This window comes from Rousettus aegyptiacus, unplaced genomic scaffold (genome assembly GCF_014176215.1).
Source record: "Rousettus aegyptiacus isolate mRouAeg1 unplaced genomic scaffold, mRouAeg1.p scaffold_m13_p_6, whole genome shotgun sequence".
NCBI lineage: Eukaryota > Metazoa > Chordata > Mammalia > Chiroptera > Pteropodidae > Rousettus > Rousettus aegyptiacus.
Window position 1 is genome coordinate 73544375 of NW_023416309.1, and position 23086 is coordinate 73567460.

At 49.9% G+C, this 23086-nt stretch overlaps 2 protein-coding genes across 5 annotated transcripts; one reads left to right on the forward strand and one right to left on the reverse strand.

Moving 5' to 3' along the window:
- The first annotated feature begins 79 nt into the window (after positions 1-79).
- On the forward strand, positions 80-13322 carry ZBTB4 (zinc finger and BTB domain containing 4). Of its 2 annotated transcripts, none has more exons than XM_016142145.2 (4): positions 80-225; positions 7749-7818; positions 8253-9307; positions 9977-13322. In XM_016142145.2, the coding sequence occupies exons 3-4, from the start codon at positions 8262-8264 to the stop codon at positions 11919-11921; spliced, it is 2991 nt and encodes a 996-aa protein (XP_015997631.2). In that variant the 5' UTR covers positions 80-225; positions 7749-7818; positions 8253-8261; the 3' UTR covers positions 11922-13322. The 2 variants fall into 2 exon arrangements, with proteins under 2 accessions (XP_015997631.2, XP_015997630.2); XM_016142144.2 differs by lacking the exon at positions 80-225 and adding an exon at positions 265-6869.
- A 2044-nt stretch (positions 13323-15366) lies between these two features.
- CHRNB1 (cholinergic receptor nicotinic beta 1 subunit) lies at positions 15367-23052 on the reverse strand. 3 transcript variants are annotated; one of them, XM_016142146.2, is made up of 11 exons: positions 22914-23052; positions 22685-22824; positions 22047-22091; positions 20955-21064; positions 20761-20869; positions 20225-20372; positions 19701-19910; positions 17578-17801; positions 16897-17078; positions 16410-16557; positions 15367-16111 (listed from the first exon to the last, which is right to left on the reverse strand). In XM_016142146.2, exons 1-11 carry the CDS (start codon positions 22981-22983, stop codon positions 15971-15973), a joined length of 1527 nt encoding a protein of 508 aa, XP_015997632.1. In that variant the 5' UTR covers positions 22984-23052; the 3' UTR covers positions 15367-15970. The 3 variants fall into 3 exon arrangements, with proteins under 3 accessions (XP_015997632.1, XP_036079745.1, XP_036079746.1); XM_036223852.1 differs by having other exon boundaries at positions 20761-20884; XM_036223853.1 differs by lacking the exon at positions 22047-22091 and having other exon boundaries at positions 20761-20884.
- Between the last annotated feature and the right edge of the window lie 34 nt (positions 23053-23086).

Sequence of the window (23086 nt, forward strand, 5' to 3'; positions counted from 1 at the left end):
GGGTGGGGGTGGGGGTAGGACCGGGGTGGGGGGAGCCGATGATGTCAGCGGCGGCGGCGGCGGCGGCGGCGGCGGCGGCGGCGGGGCCGGGCCGGGGCCGGGCGCTGGGGGGGGCCGAGGCCGGAGCCGGAGCCGAAGCCGGAGCCTGAGGCGGGAGAAACCGGAGCGGCCGGGGCGTCCACGGTGATGAGCAGGGCCTGCCAGACGCGGCGCCATCGCAGTCAGGTGGGCCCCGGGTGAACCGGGCAGGGCCAGGGCGGACCGGAGCTAACAGCCGGGCCCCCTCCCTGCTGCCCGGCGCCGCGGTGGCCTCCGCAGCGCCCCGCGCCCGACCGCTCCCCTTCGGGGTTGACCTGGGGGCTAAGGGGTCGGGGGCTGAGCCTAGCCCCGCCCCCAGGCGCTCAGGGCGCTGGGGGGAGACTAAGGGGGCTCTAGTACCGCGTCTGACCCAGCGGCGGCCGCGGCAGGGGGCGATTGCCAGGGTTCAGGGAAGGGGCCATCCTCACTCTCCATTTGAAGGGTTAATTCTGCAGCCGAATATCCCCCTCCTCTGTGGGGCAGGTTGGGGGTGGGGTGCGGCGGGTGTGAGCCCGGGCCGGCGCTGCAAGCTGCTGGGAGGGCGATGGCGTAGGAGCCAGGCAGAGAGGGGGAGGGGTGGGCCGCCGAGCTCCCCAGAGTTCGGGTGCGCGGGGTGCACTGGGCGAGCACGGGCCCCAGAGCTGCTGCGCCGTCGGGGCAGGGTTGTGGCTGTGAGTCCTGGAGATTGTGTGACTCCTGCTGTGTTGTGGGGCAAGGTAAACCTCTCCAGGGCACCACCGTTTGCTGGTCTGGCAGCCAGGGGTCTGGATAGAGTCCTCCGTGGGCCATGAGAACAGAGAGCCAGATGGAGTGTCCACTATTGTGGGACAGAATTACAAGATGTAGCCTGGTGGCTTTGGGTGACAGGTCCACATTCAAAGCAAGGTACAATATATGCAGGGTTTGTTAGATGTGGGTTTTATGCATGTTTTATACTAGCATGTTTTCTTGCACGTATGTCTTGGTCTACACATATGAACTATTTATGAACTTGTGTTTTCTGTATAGCTGGCATGATGTTAGTGCTATGGGCCACACCAGAGTGCAGGGTACATATGCCTATTTAGAGGGGGCCATTGGGTACCTTTGAGTTGGAAGGTATCATATTTAGTTCGCATTTCTGTGGCCCTCCCGAGGTATGGGCCAGTCTTGGTGAAGTAGGCCCACTCGATGGGTTTGTGTATTTGTATGATGAGTGAGTTGAGGGGAGAGCATGCATGTCTAGAACTCAGGTACCACCTATCATGTGGAACGTGAGAAACCCTAGGTCGTGTCTCAAGGTACTTACGGAGCAGCTGGCACTGGTGTGAGGGGCTCTAGGTGGAATGTACAGGTTGTGTTTATGCGATCTTGGGCAGCCGAGCGAGGGGAAGGTTGTGTGTGTGCAACAGTCTCTAAGGGATTCTTTTGTGACGTTGTTTGTGGGAGCCTGTCCATGTTATTGGGCTGGGAGGCAAGCTGGTCAGAAAACACTTGTGGGGAGGGAGGTGGCGTGACAAGGGCATGTGGGCCTCAACCTCGAGAGATCAGCCACAAGCTATGTGTGCGTGCCTCCCTTCTTTGTGTTTAAGTGGCCGTGTGGGGCTGCTGTGGGGCTATGTTAGGAAAAAGGCAGGAAGATAAATATGGGGCATAGCAAGGGCAAAAGGCGGGAGGCTTGGGTGTCCTCAGGGTAGCTCAGCTAGTCTCTTTGTGTAGGATCTGTGTGCATACCCCTCACCAGCGCGCCCTGCACGTCAGGGTCATAGGGAGGAGAGGCCTGGCTGCTGCAAGGAAAATGAACTTGGACGGAGTGGCTCCTTGGTCATGTTTACGTAAAGGCCGGGTGTGACTCTTGTCACTGAAATGGAAAAAAAAAAAAAAATCACGAAGTTTTTAGCCTCCTCCTCCTCCTGCTTCACCCTCTTTCTGCCCCCCTTTCAGCTATCTCTGCTTTTCTGTCTCTTCTGTTATGCACACTGGGCCACTCCTACAACTGTGGAAGGGTCTGGGAACAGAATTTGCTCACCAAGCAGATTCCTTAGAACAGGTTTTCCTCACCTTTGGGGCCTGGGCCCTGCTGTATATGTGGTTGTGTGTGTGTGTGCGTGCGCGCGCACGCACACACATGCAGGGAGTGAATGGTTTGTGTTCCAAGTGTACATACCACTGTGTACTGCACCTAGCCTGGCTGGGAGGGTGGGTATGCATGGGACAGGGAAGTCACTATGGCTGGGACCTCCTGCATGGGGGGAAGGGGTTGCTGGCTGCTGTGAGAAGCCTATATAATAGGTGCATGATGGCCTAGTGGAGAGAAAGGAGGTCTAGACTAGAACCAAGGGGTTCTGGCCCTACCGCTTCCTCACTGGCACTTTCCCTGAGTGAGCCTCAGTTCCTTATCTGTAAAATGGGGCTAACTGCTTACCCTGCCTATCTTCCAACAGGGTCGTAAGAAAGTAGCACATGGGAAATGTACCTGGAAAGTAGCTACTGTTTAGGGACTATGCCTATACCAACAATTGTCAGCCCTCTGCCATCACTGAGCCCCTTGTTGGGGCTTGGCTAATAACAATAGCAGTATAGGATCACTCATTTAGTTTTCGCAATGCCCCGTGAAGTAGCTATTCTAATTATTTCTCTTTTTCAGATGAGACAGCTGAGGCCCAGAGAAGTAATTTGCCCAAAGCCATTTAGCTAGTAAGAGGTAAAGCTGGATTTGAACACAGGTTCCAGATCCTGTGGTCTTATACACTGTCCTCTGCTGCCTTTTCGAAGCTTTCCATCAGTCTCTGTGCACACATTTTTTTCCCAGTTTCTGTATAACTTAACAACAGCACCAATCCATTTCAGAAGACCAGTGTGTTTAAACAGTGACTCAGGGTGTCCTTGCCTAGGGACTGAACTAATATCTGCTGCCTAGGTACCAGCTAAAATGTTGATGAGCCAGGTAAAAGAGAGATTGTCCTTGTCTTGTGCGTCAGGAAGGGCCAAGAGGGAGGTAGCATTTGAGTTTGATCTTAACACTTTGGAAGGCTTTGGGGAAGAGGTTGGGAAAAGGCTGCATTTCTGGCAGGAGGACCAGCATAGGCAAAGGCATGGAGGTGCAGGATGTATTGAGGCTGGAAAGTAAACTGGGTACTTGAAGGGAGACTAACACAAGTCAAGATTGGAAAGGAAGATTGGAACTAGACCCTTGAATGCCTGGCTGAGGAATTTGAACTTTGCTCTGGAGTGAGTGGGGACCAGTGAAGGATTCTAAGCCTAGAAGTGATATCACCTCAGCTGCACTGGGGATGTTGACCTTTAGTGAGAGGAAGGCTGGCTGGTAAAAGTTAAGCTTGGGGTCAGTGGAATAGCTGAGAGGTCATGGCCTTGGACCATGCCAGTGTAAAAGGTACTGAGCTAGTTCAGGGGCCAGAGGTGGGTTGAAAGGTAGGCTTCCAGAGCCATTCCCAAGCTGGGCTGCAGATTCAACAGGACTTGGTGACTGCTGGATATGGGCAGCTAGGGAAAGGGCGGAGTCGGACATGACACAATTAGCACTTAGAATGTGAGACCTTGTGTGATGATTTCTGCAACCAGTTGGCTGGCCATAAGCCCCTTTGGGGCAGGATTGGCAGTTTGGAAGAGGGGAAGACTCAGCATCTGGGTTCACACAGGCCCAGATTTGAATTTTGACTCTGTGCCTCACAAGCTGTGTAACCTTGAGCAAGGTATATTTATCCCTTTGTGAGTCTTAGTTTCCTCATATGTAAAATTGGGATAATATAAATACTGACTTTGGGTGGTCATTTGTAGGGAAATCATTAAATGAGGCAATGCATGTAAAGCCCTGGAAGATTATCAGGCAAAGAGTGAGTTCCCAGAAGTGGTCAAGTACGCTTATCATCCCAGCTCCTGGCCAACTCAGTCTGGCACTGAGGATGGCTTCCTTCCTGGGGACAGAGAGACTCTAGGCAGACTTTGAAGAATGCAGTTTCATGCATTCACCAAAATATTTAAATCTCCCATTATATATCAGGTACTGTTCTAAGCACTGGGGATAGCAGGAAACAAAACAGACAAAAACATCTCCCTCCCTTGGAGATTACATTCTAGAGATAAATGAACAGTATATTTCACTAAGTGCCAAGAAGAAAAAGTTGGGGAGAAGGATAGGAAGTTTGGGAAGGCAGCGGGTGGTCAGGGAAGGCCTGCAGAGGAAGGTAACTTTTGAGTCTAGGCTTAAAGGAGGTGGGGCAGCAAGGCATGAAGCTATCTGAAGAACGAACATTCCCAGCAGAGGGAACAGCAAGAGGTGGAGTGTGTCTGGTGGCAGTGCTTGCATCCCCACCTCAGACACACCTTTAAGATCACACAGTCAGTCCAGAGTAGAGAAACAGTAAAAACAAATAAAAAATGAAAAACCACAGAGCCACCAAACCTACCATGAAGCCTGATTTCTGCCTCTTTTTTTTCACCACTTCCCCCCACCATTTTCCGGGACCGAGTTCCAAGATGATAATAAGAGTGAGCACTTTCCGAGCAGTTACCGTGTGCCAGGTACTCTTCTAGGTACTACCAGTTATTAACTCACTTATTCTTTACAACAACCCTATGAAGTGGAGACTTTTCATTATCTCTACCTCACAGACAATGAAAAGGAGACACAAAGAGGTTAAATTAAGTCGCTTTCCCAGGGTCACATAGCTATTGTCTTCTCCACCTTCTATAAGCCCTTGTAGGGCAGTGGCCAGAGGTGAGGCAGTTGAACTCTGGAGAGCTTGGTCCAAACCCGATTTGGTTAGCAATGAGACCAGGGGAAAATCACCCTGCCACTATGTTCTCTATACCTGAAAGTGAGGAGTTTAGAGTATTTAAAACCTCTGTTTTCTCATCTGTACAATGGGATTGATGATGGTCCTTTTTGAGTGTTGAAATAAGATGATGCAGATAAAATGCTTAGCTCTGTACCTGGCACATAGAATTTCATAAATGGCAGCTACATCATACCATGGTGATGATATTCTAGGTGATCTCTGAGCTAGGCCGGCTTTTAACTTTTCTGGTTCTAAGAAGCCTCAGTAGTCCTTCTCCAAGTATCTTGACAGTCAGCATATAGCAATGCCTCAGCAGGCACTACGCCTGTGTGGTTGTGCAAGTGGCCTGCCCAAGGAGGTAAGTGGGGGGTTGGAATCAAACCTGCACTTTGCTCATCTGTGAAGAGCTGCTACCTCCTGGAGGAAGGGGCCCTTCCTCTAATCTTCACAAAGGTGTTATATGGGCTAGTGGGGGCCCTTGTGGGTGCTGTTAAAAGAAAAACACAACTGTTTTTCTATATGCTCTACTTATAACACTTCCAATACAAAATGTGTGGATTTCTCCCACACTTCCGATTCTCTGACACTAACTGGATATCCTACAGTTCAATTTAATTCTGACAGTAACTACCTGGAGATAGTGTCAGATCCCACAAGGTAAGAGCTCTGTCCCACAAGACTGCTCCCACTTCAGATGCCATTTGCAAGTCCAGGCCTCCTGTACTGACTGACCAGCTATAAACTGGAGTTTCCCGTGACCCTCAGATTTGATAATTTGCTAGAATGGCTCATAGAAATGAGGGAAACACATTTACTGATTTATTATGTAATAAAGGATAAGATAATATAGATGAATAGTGAATGAAGAGGTATGAGCTCAAGACCTTCTGTTTCATAGAATTGGGGTGCACCACCTTCCTGGCATGTGGATGTGTTTGCCAACCCAGAAGCTCTCTTGACTTCATAGTTAAGGAATTCTTATGGAGGCTTTCTCACTAAGGCATGATCGATTATTAACTCAGTTTCCAGTCCCTCTCCCTTTTCCTGAGGTTAAAGGTGGGGTAGGACTGAAAGTTCCAAGCTTCTAATCATGACTTGGTCTTTCTCGTGACCAGCCCCCATCCAGGAGCCCACCAAGAGTCACCTCATTAGAACAAAAGATGCTCCTATCACCCAGGGAATTCCAAGGGATTTAGGAGCTTAGTGTTAGGAACTAGGGTCAAAGACCAACTATTAGAACAAAAGATACTCCTAATGCTTTATCACTTAGAAATTTCAAGAATTTTAAGAGCTCTGTGTCTGTTATGGAGACAAAGACCAAATATATATTCCTATTGTATTAAAATATCATAGCTGTAAACAAACCCTTCACCCTGATGTTATATAGTCAAGAACACAAGCGTTGGAGCCAAACTTCCTGGAATCAGATCCCAGCCCTGCTAATAACTGGTCATATATCCTTGGACGAGCTATCTAGCACCTCTGAGCCTTGGTTTGTCACTTTAAAATGGGGAAACTAACTGCTGCCTTTTAGAGTAGTGAAAAGGAAAGGAGCAAATGAGGTAATGCAAGTAAAGCATTGACTGTTGGGATTCCCATTGGGCTAGTAGTGGTAATGAAAGGGAGTGGGAGGCTTTGCTCTCTTTCCTCACTTTACAACCAGACTCATCTGCAATTTGACAACTGACAGGGGAGCATTGACCCAAGTGTGTGCCTGGCTGTCAGGGCTCTTGAACTTTTGCACATCATCCCTGTTTATCACCTTCCTCCTCTTTTTACAGGAGAGGAGGCAGAGCAGTCTTTCGGGAACATGAAATGGACTATGTAGGCAAGGCCATTTAGTCCAGATAGTATCAATACTAAATGGGAAAAGAAGGTTTTTTGGAGGGGTGGGAATTGTATGAGGCACTCATGCAGGACACCTCAGAGGAAATGTGTCACCCAGGGTATTCGGAAGAACACTTCCAGACTTCATGGAGGGTGGATGAGAGGGACCAAGAGCTCTGCTCTCAGGTAAGCAGGACTGGCTCTGTGAACAGACCCTATCTGTTATCAGCTCTGTGTAACTGTGGCTAAATCACTGTATGGCTCTGAAACTCAGATCTTCAACTGAAAAATGGGACATCCCCCCCCCCCCGCCCCAAAGCCCCGGCTGTACTCACAGAGGAGAGCAGCTGTGAGTTTCCTTCTATGTGGTAACCGCCACAGATCACATTTGGGTTACCTGCTACTCCTTTTGGATGAGTCTTACAGAAAGAGGTGAAGTCCTAAAGCCACCAGCTCTCAGACAGAGTAAGGAGTGGGACCCAAGCTTCCTCACTCCTGGTGTGCGCCCCCTAGAGACTGAAACAGGCTGGCATGTGTATGAATTACAGTCTTTGGTGGTCTCCTGGCACCGGAATCAGAAATCCCATCTAGGATTTATGGCACCCGTGAGGAAAGCCTTTGAATTTGAATATCTAGCAGCTTGGTCCAATCAAATATTTTGATATATAAAAAAGAGCATTATAATAAAGGACAACATGCAAATCTTTTATTTCCTTTGAGCCCCAAGATTGGGCCAAAGGGACTTAAGAGTGATCTAACAGGCTTCCCGGGACCTATGGGACTGATCTAAGCTGCTATACGTTTTAAAGTGAATAATATGCAAATTATCTTGTTCCTGTACTTCTGGGGGGTCAGTAGAACAAGGCTTTGCAATAGTCTGTGTGACCTCCTAGGTCTGATTGGATACGGCTAAGCAAATAACCTGACAGAGGCTCCTGGGAGGTTCAGAGCCTGCAGAGCAGCCCAAGCATCCTCTTTGACCCAAAAGCTGTACCACCACCCACCTCCTGGTGCCCCTTCCTTCCCAGTTCCCTTACTGAGGACATAGTTTCTGTTTCTTCACAGAGGGAAGAGGCCCGGCAGAAGGGACTTGCTGAGCCACCCCCATTCCACTCCATGTTGGCTGTGCTCTCAGGTGAGATGGTGAGAGGTTTGCAGCTACAAAAATTTGGACCTGAGGCAGCAGGCCAGCAAGGGCAGCCATTTTGTCTAGGCTGGGGAATACTGTGAAATGGTCATCAGTTACTGTGGGGCCTTCCTCCTCCTGCCGGTGGGAGAGAGGTATCCATTGCTTACTTCTCTAGTCTGTGACTTTAAAGGTTTTGACCCCTTGACCTTCATTAAGACCTAAAGTATCCCTGGCATCTTCTAGCCCTAGATGTTTGACATATGGTGTTGGATGCTGGCCAGACATGGGTGACTAAGGTTAACTCCTGAATTCTGTGACCAAAAGTTAGTCAGCCTTCCACTAATCGAACAACCTCTAACCCCCTCCCAACTCACCTCCCAGATTTAAGAGGCCCCTGCCCAGCCTCTGAGATCCTCCCTGGCCTCTTCTCCTCTGTCTAGGCTGGCACCATGCCGCCCCCAGCAGAGGTGACGGACCCGTCCCATGCCCCCGCCGTCCTGCACCAGCTCAATGAGCAGCGGCTCCGTGGCCTCTTCTGTGACGTCACCCTCATAGCCGGAGACACCAAGTTCCCTGCTCACCGCAGCGTCCTGGCTGCTTCTAGTCCCTTCTTCAGAGAGGCCCTGCTTGCTTCAGCCCCACTGCCCCTCCCACCAGTTACTGGGGGCTCAGCCCCCAACCCTGCCACCACCACAGCTGCCTCCTCTTCCTCTTCCTCTTCCTCCTCCTCCTCTTCTCCCCCTCCAGCCTCGCCCCCCACTTCATCCCCACCCCGGGTCCTGGAGCTGCCAGGGGTGCCAGCAGCTGCCTTCTCCGATGTCCTCAACTTCATCTACAGTGCCCGGCTTGCACTGCCTGGCGGCGGAGGGGACGGGGCAGCTGTGGCAGAGATCGGAGCTCTAGGGCGGCGTCTGGGCATCTCCCGCCTGCAGGGCCTGGGGGAGGGAGGTGATGCCTGGTTACCTCCTGCCCCAGCCCCAATGGCCAACTCGCAGCCTGAAGAGGACAGCTTTGGGCCTGGGCCTAGGCCAGACGGGGAGTGGGAAAGTGACAGAGCTGAGGCCCAGGCTTCTGACTTGCAGCCCCCATTGCCCCGGCGGCCCGTTCTCTGCCCCCGATGTGGGAAGAGCTTCATCCATCCTAAGCGGCTACAGACCCATGAGGCACAGTGCCGTAGGGGGGCCAGCAGTCGGGGGTCTGCAGAGCTGGGAGCTGGGGGCTCTGGCCCCAGTGGCCCAGCAGGAGTGGAGGCCTCAGCCCTGCCTCCTGCAGTGGGCTTCAGAGGTGGCCCCGAGCATGTAGTGAAGGTGGTGGGCGGCCACGTGCTGTATGTGTGCGCGGCCTGTGAGCGTTCCTACGTGACCCTGTCCAGCCTGAAGCGGCACAGCAACGTACACTCCTGGCGGAGGAAGTACCCCTGCCGCTACTGCGAGAAGGTGTTTGCCCTGGCTGAGTACCGTACCAAGCATGAGGTGTGGCACACGGGGGAGCGCAGGTGAGTGGCCTGGGGCTGGGGTTTGGGGTGAATGGGGGCAGTCAGGTGAAGAGTCAGCACTCAAGGACCACATGAACAAGGGAGGGAGTGGGCAGAGCATGGGGCCTAGGAAGTCATTCTAAGACATCTGCTCACCACTGGCCCCTGCTCTCCATCACTCACCCATCTGCCTCCTGCAACCCCAGTTCCTTCTGCTGATGCTTGCTAGCACCTCTAGGTGCCATGTTCTGGCTTGGTGCTATGGAGAAGGCCAAGGAGGATCAAGAAAATTGCCCTCACAGGAAAGGGCTGTGGGGAACACAGGCATGCTTCCAGTAGTTATAATAAGTATTTCCATAATGTATCCCTGTTCATAAGACATTACCCCATTCATTTGAGCTTCAGAAGGTTTTGTTAGGCAAGGTGTGTGTGATTATTCCCAATTCACTGATGGAACATCTGAGGCCTTGTGTCTCACAGATGGTGGGGGGTGGGCACTGAGCTAGGACTGGTGTCTTTCCTGAGGCGGGTAGGGTGGGATGAGCAGCATGAAAGGAGGGTGAACAAATGGCTAGGGGGAGTTCTAGGTCTGAGTAGAGGGTAGTAGAGGACATAGGAAGCTGAAGCCCTGGTTTCAGGGCCAATGACAACTGGCTCTGTCCCTGCCTTGTTCTCTCTGTCCTGGCCCAGGTACCAGTGCATCTTCTGCTGGGAGACCTTTGTCACTTACTATAACCTGAAGACCCACCAGCGAGCCTTCCATGGCATTAGCCCAGGCCTCCTAGCCAGTGAGAAGACACCCAATGGAGGCTATAAGCCCAAGCTCAATACCCTTAAGCTGTACCGCCTGCTCCCTATGCGAGCAGCCAAGCGGCCCTATAAGACCTACAGCCAGGGAGCCCCTGAGGCCCCCCTTTCTCCAAGCCTCAACACATCAGCCCCTGCAGCAATGCCAGCCAGCCCACCACCCAGACCCCCACCTGCCCCAAAGCCTTGTCCCCCACCCTCTGTCATCACTTTTGCCCATCCAGCTCCTTCTGTCATTGTTCATGGGGGCAGTAGTAATGGTGGAGCAGGGGGCGGGCTGGCCAGCACAGGGGGGGCTCAAGCTGCTTCAGTCATCACTTATACTGCTCCCCCAAGGCCCCCCAAAAAACGTGAGTACCCACCTCCTCCCCCAGAGCCTACAGCCACACCAGCCAGCCCAGCCACAGTAGGCAGCCCAGCAACAGCTGCAGGGCCTGCCACAGCCACAGAGGAGGCCAAAAATCGAAACCTGCGGGCTGGAAGGACTCTGACCTACACAGCCAAGCCAGTTGGCGGGATTGGTGGGGGCGGGGGTCCTTCTGCAGGGCCTGGTCGGGGCCCCTCTCAGTTACAGGCACCACCTCCACTGTGTCAGATCACTGTGCGAATCGGTGAGGAGGCCATTGTCAAGCGCCGCATCTCAGAAACTGATCTGCGTCCTGGGGAGCTGAGCGGAGAGGAGGTAGAGGAGAGCGAGGATGACGATGAAGAGGAAGATGATGATGAGGAGGAGGAGGAGGAAGAGGAATCGAAGGATGGTGGGGAGGACCAGCTCTGGAGGCCCTACTACTCCTACAAACCCAAGCGTAAGGCTGGAGCTGCAGGCTCCAGCAGCGGTGGGGGCAGTGGGATACCTAGAGGCCGCAGGCCACCACGCTGGAGACAGAAGCTGGAACGGAGGAGCTGGGAGGACACCCCAGCAACTGAGGGCCCCACAGGGCGTGCCTGTGGTGAGCGGAGGCACCGCTGTGGGGACTGTGTCCAGACATTCGCCACCTTAAGGAAGCTGCGAAAGCACCAGGAGGCCCACAGTGGGGGCTCCCACAGCTCCCGAGCTGGACGGAGGCCTTCCACCCGCTTCACCTGCCCTCATTGCTCCAAGGTGTGCAAGACTGCAGCTGCCCTGAGCCGCCACGGGCAAAGGCATGCTGCTGAGCGGCCTGGAGGCACACCCACACCTGTCATTGCCTACTCCAAGGGCAGCACTGGCACCAGACCTGGGGATGTCAAGGAGGAAGCCCCCCAAGAGATGCAAGTCTCCTCATCCAGTGGGGAGGCAGGTGGCGGGAGTGCTGCTGCTGAGGAAGCTTCTGAGACCGCCTCACTCCAGGACCCTGTCATCTCAGGGGGTGAGGAGCCCCCAGTGGTGGCAGGAGGGGGTACCTATGTATACCCTCCTGTGCAGGAATTTCCGCTGGCTCTGATTGGGAGTGGCCGGGAACCTAGTGGTGGCAGAGGGAAACCTGGGAGTGATGGGTCAGGGGGGGGTGGGGAAGGGGACCGGATGGAAGGAATGGGGGCTGCCAAAGTCACTTTCTACCCTGAGCCCTACCCACTTGTCTATGGCCCCCAGCTCCTTGCTGCCTACCCTTACAACTTCAGCAACTTGGCTGCTCTCCCAGTTGCTCTTAACATGGTCCTACCTGATGAGAAAGGTGGAGGGTCTCTTCCCTTCCTACCAGGAGTCTTTGGCTACACAGTCAATCCTCAAGCAGCACCCCCTACACCCCCAACTCCACCTCCCCCAACTCTTCCTCCACCTGTCCCCCCTAAGGGAGAAGGGGAACGAGCAAGGGTTGAGGGAACCCAGAAGGGAGATGTGGGGTGAGCTCTGGGCCCAGATGACTCCTTTCACCAAATGCCACCCACCCTGAACCCCCTGCCACTACCAGCCCCTGGCCTCCCTACCCCGCGGGAGCCCCTCCACATTTTTGTGCAGGGACTTAGGGGCCCCTGGAGCTCAGGAGTCAGGCTGTTTTGTGTGAGATTGTAGTTTTCCCATCTCCTGGGAAGGGATCTTTGGTGGTTCCCCTCTCAGTTCTCTGCCAGGGAATGGCCTCCATGAGGGGCAGGGCCAGCTCCCATCCCTTCTCCAGCCCTTGGGGCAACTGAGCAATATACTTATATAAATCTCTACTCATGTCCCCCACCAGCTCTGAATGTCTAACCTACCCCCCTGATTCGTAAAACTAGGGGGGAACCATCTCCCTCACCTAATGATCCCCCCTCATTTTGAAGCTTTCTCTAAGCCCTTGTCAAGATGCTTCCTAGCACATTCCATTCGTGGCCCAGGGCCTGGACCAGACCATTGTGATACCCAACACTTATCCACCTGGAAGCTTGGCTTTGGATTCTATTCTTCCTAGGGTGGATTTCTGTGTCCCTGTTTCCTCCACGTTAAATTGCCATGCCTTCCTTAGCTTCCATGCCTTTGGATCTTCCATATTCCTCCTCATTCTCCTTGATGCTGCAGAAGGCCTCTCCCAATTCAGGTCAAGGAGGTGTTGGGGGGAGAGCTACCCATCTGCTTCACAGTTAAGCACTTTCCCAGCCCAGGGCAGCACCAATATTAGCCCTATCTTTACCCCCAAATCCAGTGAGCCCCAGATTCTTCCAAGGCAAAAGAGGTGAGTAGATCACACCTCTTCTTGCCTATACATATGGCCTCTTCTGGGCTAAACCAGATTTGGGGGCTAGAAGGGAGGAGTTCCTTATGGGATGGGGAAGGGAATCTACTTTCTCCCTATTTTTTCATGATGGTTTCTCCCAGACTAGACCAAATAGCCAGAAAAATGATGGGGGTTAGATGGGTGGGTAAACCCAAGATTTGCACATGACCTCCCATCCTTACCTTTACCCCCATCTTCCCCATTGTCACTTCCCTCACCAATCACTCCAGATGGTTTTTGGGGAACCATCCTACTCCCTTGGTGGGCTTTGAGGTATCCCCACCAACTTTCCCTCCAAAAGAGCACCTTATACCCTATCTTTGACTCAGTTCCCCACACCCAAAGATCCCAGCCTAGGGATGGGGTGCAGGGACTTTAAATAGTCCCTAATCCCTAATTTGCACTAGTTAACCCTGGCCAAGGGTCCCCTTTCTTTCCAGTGGGGAGTTGAAATGTTTGCTCCTAATTCTCTGATAACTGGGTCTTCCCACTCTGTGATTGGATGAATATTTCCCATTTTACCCGCCTCCTTTGACCCTCAAAAAAAAAAAAAAAAACCACAGCTCACAAGGGTAGAGCCAGTTTTGGGGAGCAAATTTGATAAATGGGAATTAGAGGAGTGCAGTTTTAAAAAGGGGAAAGTTGCTGTTATCAAAATGGCAGCCTTTTTTTCCAGCTACTGTTTCTGGAGCCAAGATGGCTGCCCTCAACAGATGTTGAAAGGGCAAGATCATGGCTTTTGGAAGGAGGTGAGTTTGTGGGGAAGGACAGGAGCATCCTCCTGCCTCCTCTTACCCTCCCAGCCTATAAAAAGGGAGAGGCTTTTGACAGGCTCCCTGAATGTTAACCACGGAGGAGTGTTGCTCTTTCACTCCTCCTCTGTCTCTTTGCACTTTTCTTGGTCTTGGCCACAGTCCGAGTGAAGAGTTTTCCTACTGAATGTACCAAGTTCCAATTTTTATGGGAGAAAAAAAATTTTAAACGGAAAAATGCAAAAAAAAAAAAATTTACTAAAAAGTTCCCACAAATCTTGTTTCTGGCACTTTAGAAAAACTGCGAAAAAGTACATAAGAATACATATATATATCTATCTACACACTATATATATATATGTATACACACACACACACACATACGCACACACATACACAGCGGAACCATAAGAGAGACTGAGGAAGGCCTTGGGAAAAGGAGGCAGATAGGATGACATCCCCCTATATCCTTGTTCTGCACTCCTCTGAGGCAAAAAAAAGCACAGGAGATGGAAGGGGTTGAGGATGCACCAGGGAATTTGAATTTCAGAACAGGTCAAAATGCCAAAACCATGGACATTTTGGGAGAACTGAGATTGTAGACATTTATTTTTTTGAAAATATGATTTAGGAAAATAGTTTCCAGAATTTGGTTTTTCTGGGCAACAAATGAGATTGTGGCAAAATGGAGATTAAAAGATGTATCTGAGCTGGGGAACTTGAAAATTGTAAGTGTCAGATGTTGGAAGTTTGGGATTTTACAATTTCGTCTTTTGGAAATTATCAAGTCTTGTCAGTTTGTGCCCTCTTTTCCCATGTTCCCTGGGAAGAGGGGTGATGGTGGAGTGGGAAGGCCATTGGTTCTGTGCCACAGCACGCAAGATTTAGAATTCTACAGACTCTAGCTCTATATGTAGTGAGGACCCAGATTTAGAGAAACTGACCGATATTTATCTCCGCATTTGTGTGTGTGTCCAACTCTCTAGGCCAATAAACCAACAAGACAAATGAACTGTGCTCTGCAGTGGGATGCCAGGTGCAATTATTTGCGTGGCTGGTGGGTCTGGCCGGACAGGGACATGCTGACCTTGTCCCACAGGGATCTTTGGGAGTTGTAGCCCTATTCTTCTTAGGACAACAACTTCCAGCAATTAAGTCGGTGTGAGGGCTTGCTGACCATCGGTACTTCACTGCATTTGCTGCAGCCAGTAGGCCCAAACCGGTCTGACCTCCAGGCAGAAACATTAAACTCAGTCCAGTTCACACAGCCTGATAGGCACAAGATCTTCATGTCCCAGAAAGGCACAGCCTTAAACCAAGTGCAACCCTGTCTCCAAACTGAAAGGAAGCTAAAGAACAAAATGTGTGATGGTTGTAAGAGACACACGATTTTTCCACACTTGTTCTCCCATTGGCTTCAACTCCTTGCCCCCCCTCCCTTTACCTGTATTTTGTCTAGTGTTATAGAGAGATGGGCAAGTAAAATGAGTTAAGCTGATCAACTGGCAGGGGCGGGGTGTGGGGGTGCTTTGAGGAACTAACCATAATGGGCAGCCACTAATAAGCTCTAGCAGGTTGCTGGAATCAGGCCTGGTGTTACTGTAGTTTTTTACATTTTTCAAGAGAAGCCAGAAATCAAAATTTCTCTGAAACATCCAAATTTTAAAAGTAGTGAACTAATTCAAATTTAAAATTATGCAGGCCAACATGGGCCAAACAAAACACCAGTTTGCAACCTCTGATATATACTGTATAGTGCTTGTTCTCATCTCATGGTCCTTGGACTAGGGGGCAGATGCCATTATTAGTACCATTGCACAGAAGTGGAAACTAAGACAGAGCAATTTAGTAGTTTGTTCTAAGTTTGAGCACGAAAGCTGGAACTTTAATGGAAATTTTTAAACTATGCTTTCCCCCCTTCATTACAAGTGCATCCTTTTAGAAATGACCTTTTTTATCCTACAGATAACACTTTTTTCAAAACATAATAAATTACAAAAAGGTAAAAACAAAAAATGACCACTAGTCCCAACATGCAAATATAAGTACTATTAATTGGTGTATTTCCTTCCAGAAAAAAAAAAAATTCCCTATTTATTTAACAAATGTTAAGCATCTACTATAGGTTAGGACTAGGTGCTAGGGATATTACAGTGAACCAGAGTTCCTGCCCACATAAGGCTTACAGTCTAGTTCTTGTTCTTTGCTCCATTTTACTGGAACCTACTTGTTGGTATCCAAAGGAGCTTCTTTAAGAAGCCAAAGAGTAAATGACACTGATAGTGCATTTCTGGTGGGCCTAAGGCCTCCATCTGCCCAGTCTCATTTTGGCTCTCTCCCCAGAATCAAAATGATGAGTAGACTGGATTCCTAATGAAAGAGTTAAGGGGCAGTAAGGGATAGGGTTCGAGAGTACAGCCAAACTCTCGATTCAGCTGGCCGAGGACCCTATGTCCTCAAGGAAAGGGGTCAGGAGGGGGCAAGTGGTAAGAGGCGTCCAGGAAGATGACTAGGGTCCCGACGCTCGTGAAGATGATGAAGGTCCACAGGAAGAGGCGGTCCACTACCATGGCCACAAATTGCCAGTCTTCCTTCAACTGAGGGTAGGCAGACAAAAATATTCCTGAGCTCCAGACCCCCGAGAAGGCCGCCCCCAGGGCCCTGTAACCCGCCCTAGTCCTCCTATTACAGCTCTGAGACCGGCGGGCTGCAAAAGAGAGCCACACTGCAGGAGGGGGTGAGAGTAAAGAACCAGTCGGATAACAGGGGCGGGACCAAATGAGGCAAACTTCCAATCAAAAATAAAACCAAGGGCTAGAGGCGGAGCCCAAGTTTGCGGGTGGAGCCAAGGCCACCAAGGCACTGCCATGCTTCATCCATCCTCGCCAGACTTACCGCATCCTGGTCTTCCTGTTCCTGCAGCTGTTGAGCGATGTAATTGATCGAGGAAACGACCTCCCGTAGCTCAGAGGGCAGGCCCACAGCCCGATTTGGGCCATCGATAAATCGCCGCAGATCCGGGGCAGACGGTTCAAGCTGGAACCTGGAAGAGGCAGAACCATTTGGTCACGCCCCAAGCACAAAAATACAGCCAGCGCCAGGGCTCTAGGCCCCGCCCCAACACCCTGTCTTTTTCACAACTTAAAAGGGCCCTCATACTCTCCCCACCAGCGGTGACCTCTCCAGCCTTCCGCAATTCCTTCCATTCCTCTGTTTTAGTTCCCGCCTTTGCGCAAAGTGGGCAGCAGAAGGGATACTATAATTCCCATGCTGCTCAACCACAGCATCTTTTGGGAGTTTAGGCTGGCTGCCTCGGCACAGTCTTCTGGGAACAGTAGTTCCCCCCTCTTCTTATATGTGGGCAATGGGGCGCAGGTACTACCTGTTGGGTTTTGGGAAGAGAAAATCAGTCGGTGGCTTCCGGATGAAATATTCATCTGTTCCCCAACCCCAGCCACTTCCAGGAGAATCCTTGAGAGCTATAGAAGGTGGCTCCGGCATCTGGTCTCTCTCAGGTTTGGGCCTCTTCAGACCCAGGTAGCGAGGAAGTTTGTGGATGAAGATCTGTAGAGTAGAAGAGGCTTGTTGGAGGGGGCTCTCATCCTTTGAGACCAAAAGGGAAGCAGCCAACCATCCCCATGCCGCATTCCCATTACTGAGCATGCGCTCATATGTCCCACAGAGCTACATTGACAAAGAAATGGAATCACACAGCCTTCAGAGCTCTTAAGTGGGTTAGGAGGCATCCTGACTGGAAAGGAAAATTCTAGGGGCTTTCATCCTGATAACACCTAATCCTGAGAATGTTTCCCTGAGACCCAGGATAAACAGCATTGATAAAGAGAGCATTGGATCTATGAAATGGTTATAATGGAAGGGTAAAATCAATTGTGCAATGTTTCAACACCCAACAGGCCTTGGTACTTCAATACTCTACGAGAAATTGTAGTTCTCTCTCAGGTCTGTGAAAAAAAAGTTTGAAGCGGTGGGAGGGAAAAGTAATACCTGGACAAAAATCCAAATACTAAAATTAAGAGTTAACATAGGCTGAAGATTTTCTTACCTGTCGAACCCAAAAGGGCATTTGGTGGGTGTGGGGTGAGCGATGGTGCAAGTTGAGGACTACGACACTAAGAATGACTGAGAAGGTAACGAGGATCATGGTAAACATGAGGTACTTGATAATGATGGGGACAGACAGGGAGGTCTCAGGCACTTTGTCTGCCAACAGCAACAGGAACACAGTAAGGGTCAGCAGGGCAAAGATAGAGAGCCCCATCTTCTCTCCTTGGGGGGACAGAGGAAAAGACAGAAGGATTAGGCTTTGCCAGAAGGCAATCTCCACAGCCATAATTATAAAGACCTCCTCTTTACTGCATCCCTTGCCTGCCCTCCTCTGCTCTTAACAGAGGCCTGATTGTTCCTGTTAAAATGTAAATCAGATCCTGTCACTCCTCTAAAATCTTCAGATTTACCTTAAAACCCATCTCCTTGAGCATAAAAGCCAAAGTCCTTACTATGGTCTATAAGGCCATCCCATGAGCATTCGTCTTCTACTGTACTCTCTTTTGTTTACTTCATTGAGTTACACTAGTTATTTCTTGAATATGCAATGCACACTCCCATCTCAGGGCCTTTGCATTCACTGTTAATTCTTCCCGGTACTTTCTTTTCTTTTTCCTCTTGGTAATTTCTTCCTCCAGATATCTGCTAGGGTCATTCTCTCATCTTCTTCAAGTCTTTGTTCAAATATTGATTAAATAATTCCCTTTTAGTAAGGCATGCACTGATCGTCCTATTTTTAAGTTGCATTTCCTATACCCATTCTCATCTTTTCCAACTGCTTTTCCCACTTTATTTTCCACCTTAGGACTTGTCCTCTTCTAATATACTATCTAATGAATTTATTTATTATGTTTATTGACTGTCTCCCATACTAGAATCTAAACTCCATGAGAGCAGGAATTTTTGTCTGTTTTATTCACTGATGTATTCCCAATGCCTTGCACATTATAGATGCTCAACAAATATTGTTGCATGAATAAATGGATCAACCCTTGTAGTGTTTACAGGAAGTATATAACAATTTGAAAGTTCTAAAAATGAAACAAAGTATATAAGGATATGCCAGGTGGCTGATTATTCCTGTGGCATACAACAGGCACTGCAAACTTCATGGAAGGTATTGAAATAAATAACTTTTAAGGTCTGCCCTACTTTAGTTCTATAATATTTGGTTCCAAGATTTGCCTTGCTCCAGGAGGAAGTAAAAGTCACATTTGGAAGTATGTTCTAAAGCTATATCACTCTCTTTCCCTAGATAGAAAGGGGGACTTGATTTCAGAGAGAAGGAAAGCATGTTATGGATACCAGAATTAAGGATATGGGTCTCTGAATCAGACTGGCACTAACCAGGGTTGGAATAGCAACACTGCCTCTCTCTAATTGTATAATATCAGGCAAATGACTTACACTCTCTCAATCCTGGTCTGTAAAATGGGGAGACAAATCAGTTTTACCTCACAGAGTTGTTGTAAAGGTTAGAATTGAGTTAATCTATGTAATATGTTCATTGTAGTACAATTAGTGCTCAAAAATAGCAAAGACAATACCAACACTTACATAGAATATACTGGGTATCAGGCATAATTCTATTAACTCAGTTGGTCCTCAAAATAATCCCATTCGGTAGGAACAATAATTGTCCCCATTTCCAGATTAAGAAACTGTCACATAGAGATTAAAGGATTACTACATTATGCTGCCTCCTACAGAAATATTAACTATTATTTGTAAAGGAAATGGGAGATTAAGGGACTAGCAGGTGTCTGAAAAGTGGGGAAAGGAGGATGCCAGGAATGGGGAAAGGGAAAAGGGTGAGTTATCTAAGCCCAGGAGTTTGTTGGTCAGAGGAGTAGAGGTTCCCATGATGAGATTCTAGGATTCTGAAAAGAACAGTTCAGAAGTTCTTGGGTTGAAAGAATCGAGCAGCAGAGGAGTGGCAGAGCCTGAAGCTGGAGGGAAAATCTGGATCCAGATGGAAAGGCTCTGGTTGAAAAGAAAATCTGGGTGAGATTGCTGAGCATAAAGGCTTGACTTGGCTGGAAAATCTTACTTGGATTAAGGGTGAAGAGGAAGAAGCAGAGCTATTAGTAAGAAGGAGAGCTAGGCACCTTGCCTGCTTACCTGCATCTGGTGGCAGGTAGAAGACAAAGATGGCCAGTAGAGTGATGAGGATGCATGGGGCAATGACGTTGACCAGGTAGAAGAGAGGCTTTCGGCGAATGATGAGGTAGAAGGTGACTTCTTCACGCTGTCCTTCTCCGTCTCCCCTAGGATCCACTGGAAGCTGGATTAGCCGAGAAGGTTTGTGGATAATCTCCCATTGGCCATTCTCTTGTGGGGTGGGGGGAAGAGCAGAAAAAGGGGACACAGATGTGGACCTGTTCTTGTTGGTGCTAAATGTGGCTTGCTCTACCACATTTTAGAGCAGAGGAGGCTGATGTGATAAGGAACTAGTTGAGGACACTGGGCTAAAAAGCCCATCTTAAACTTGAATACATCTCGATTTCCATATCTGAAAAATGTAGTCATATCTATCTTGCTGACACCACAGGGTTGTGTCAAGCATCACTGTTGGAGTATATTTATCAGCCTGTTAGAAACTGGAAATCAAAAAGCCCATGGATGTGGAAGCCATGCCCACTCACCAATGAAGGTCCCTTCATGAATGTGTACTTCCTGCCGCTCCTGCCCATTGGGACCGAAACCAGTCTGCAGGCTGATCTCTGAACTGTCATAGCTATAAGAACTGAACACCATGGTGCAGTTCTGCCAGTCAAAGGGGAAGTAGGTGACCTGGATGGAAGGAGGAGTCACTAGAGCTGCTAAAGAACTGGACAGGGCTGGAGGAGTCGGAGAGGTCATTGGGGAAGTCGCAGGGCAGATAGGGGTCAGAGGATATGGAGCTCCAAGGAGATAGGGACCACCAGGAAAGGTCACAGGGAAGTGGGGGTCACAGAGGAAGTGAAGGTTATTTGGGGAGGCCATGGGCAATGGAGGTGGGGGGTCACTGAAGAAGACTGTCAGTGAAAGTAAACAAAGAGAAGATAAAACTCAAGGGAAAATCAAGTGGGCAAGATTGAAGTGAGGGTCATGGAAAATGATGGAGGAGGGGTGGGAGTTAGAATGAGAACAAGGAGGGTTTCTAAGAGCGCCTCCAGCTTCCCAGGCGGAAACCAGAGACCTGGATGCTGCAGCTGCTGCGATAGATGCCCGGGGGCTGCCAGCGCACGGAGCCATCGGAGGATACCACAACATTAATGTCCAGAGCAACGTCAAAATTTCCGTCATTGCTGCAGGGAATGAATCTTATCACTTGGGATCAGGCCCTGCCCTCCCGGAGGCCCCGCCCACCTCCCAGTTTTGGGAACATTTTACTTGTTTAGGAGCACCACGTCTGGTAGCCACACGGATTCAGCCGTAATGCGGAGTGAATCGATGCCCTCGTGCTCCGCGGGTTCCCAGTTCAGCCTGTAGTCAGTCCACTCCTAGGGAAGCAGAAGCTAAGGGGCTGGCTGTCTGGGGCTGCAGGCTGGGAGGAGACTTGGAATGTCCGAAGGAAACTAGCATCCAGTGCAAGGGGAGGGGACGGCGGTGCCACTTGGGCTGTGGTTTTGGAGGCTGGGTTTTCCACTTGCATTCACTCGGACCCCATTTACCCTCTCCTCGCAACAGACCCCAATTTCGTGGTCTGTAATAAGGGACAGTTGCACTAGCTATCCTCTAAAACAGTGTTTTTCAAACTGCAGTTTGCGACCCTTTAGAGGGTCGAGTATCAAATTAGTGGCCCCAAACCAGTGTTAAAAAATTAGAATAAAAAAATGCATGAGGTACTGCAACAACATGGATGAACCTAGAGGGTATTATGCTAAGTGAAATAAGTCAAAGACAAATACCCTATGATTTCTTTCACTTATATGTGGAATCTAAAGAATATAAATGAATGAACAAAACAGAAGCAGACTCATAGATACAGAGAACAAACTGGTGGTTGCCAGATGAGAGGAGGTATGGGGGCCTGGGTGAAAAAGATGAAGGGAATAAGAAGTACAAATTGGTAGTTATAAAATGGTCGTGGGGATGTAAAGTATAGCAATAGGGAATACAGTCAATAATATTGTAATAACTATGTATGGTGCCAGGTGGGTACAAGTCTCACAGGGAGGGGGTCGCTTTGTAAATTATAGAAATGTCTAACCACTATGCTGTATAACTGAAACCAATATAAAATAATATTGAATGTTAACTTATTGAAACATTTTTTAAGTAAATAAACAAAAGAAAAATGCTTTAACCGCAACTCCCATAGGAAAAACAGGTATTGTTTTCTGAAGCTTCTGTTTCAGTTATAAATGTTTTCTGAGGTGGCGATGCAAAAAATATACATATATATTCTTTACTGGGCCAAGACATTCCAGGAAATTGTAAAGGCAGTGGGACGCCCTTTCCCTCCCCATGGGGTCTCCGTACCAGGTCTAAATACACCTTTGTGCTCATCTCCTCATCCTTCTCGTTCTAGAAGGGAAAAGTTTAAAAGGTAGAGGTGATGTAAGTGGAGAGAAATGAGGGAGTTTGGAGGGTAAAACTCTCCCTAAATATTCCCCGCTTCTTCTGAGTCCCACCCTCTAGGTTCCAAGCCCCGCCTTTATCTCAGAAACTTCCTGCGGTCTACAGTGCCAGCCAATTCCTCTAACAGTCCCACCCCACGCCGGCCCTCTGCCTGGCTTTTTCCGGGGTCCCCAACCCACGACCGGTAATTCACCCAACCATTAATCTCCATCCACTGTTGTTGATTGACGTTATCCGACACCAAGCTCCGCCCCAGCATGTGACCCTCAAGGCCCGCCCACCAGTCGGTCCATCAAACTCAGCTCCACTTCAAGGTCGGTCCACTCGCCTGTTCATCATCCTAACCGGCTCTACTCCTGGCCTGTCCAGCAGCCACGCCCACAGTTTATCCATTGGTCCGATTTCGACCCAATCTCTGCTAACGGCAGTCCATCTCTCAGCCTGGTCCCGCCCCAGGCGTCCCTCTGCCCTGCCCTATCTAAAGCCACACCCCCAAGCCCGTGGGTGAGCTTGACCTCAACCCCGGCGTGTGCCCTCACCAGGCTGATAAGTTGCGCCAGGCTAAGACCAATGTTGACGCCGACGCGGTCTCCCACTTCCCGCGCAGGCCGCACTGAGCTATCATAGCCCGAGAAAAGTTTATCGCGGAGCCGGCCTTCCGCCTCCGAGCCACGGGCGCCTGGAGGAAGAGACCACTAAGTGAAGCAAGCCATCATGCCTGACCATGACTTCTGGCCCTGTCACTGCCCCTTTGAGGCCCAGACTTACCTGGGACGAGCGACACCCCCAGCGCCCCCAGCAGCAGTGGCAGCAGCGACGGCAGCGCCCCTAAGTTCATTGCTCAGCCGCGTACCTCAGTGAGTTCACTCAGTGAGCTGCCAGGAAAGCCAGTGCAGGGGAAGTGACGAGGCACCCAAGAATGTGCACCTGTTGTTGGGGGC

Bases quoted from the DNA above. Each gene is read 5' to 3' on its own strand.
- ZBTB4 (XM_016142144.2), top strand. From the start codon at position 6,757: ATGAGGCACTCATGCAGGACACCTCAGAGGAAATGTGTCACCCAGGGT. The intron at 6,870-7,748 runs GTAAGCAGGACT...GTTTCTTCACAG, and splicing joins ACCAAGAGCTCTGCTCTCAG to AGGGAAGAGGCCCGGCAGAA. The intron at 9,308-9,976 runs GTGAGTGGCCTG...GTCCTGGCCCAG, and splicing joins TGGCACACGGGGGAGCGCAG to GTACCAGTGCATCTTCTGCT.
- CHRNB1 (XM_036223852.1), bottom strand. From the start codon at position 22,983: ATGAACTTAGGGGCGCTGCCGTCGCTGCTGCCACTGCTGCTGGGGGCG. The intron at 22,825-22,913 runs GTAAGTCTGGGC...CTCTTCCTCCAG, and splicing joins GGGGGTGTCGCTCGTCCCAG to GCGCCCGTGGCTCGGAGGCG. The intron at 19,911-20,224 runs GTGAGTGGGCAT...CCACCCCACAAG, and splicing joins TCATGAAGGGACCTTCATTG to AGAATGGCCAATGGGAGATT.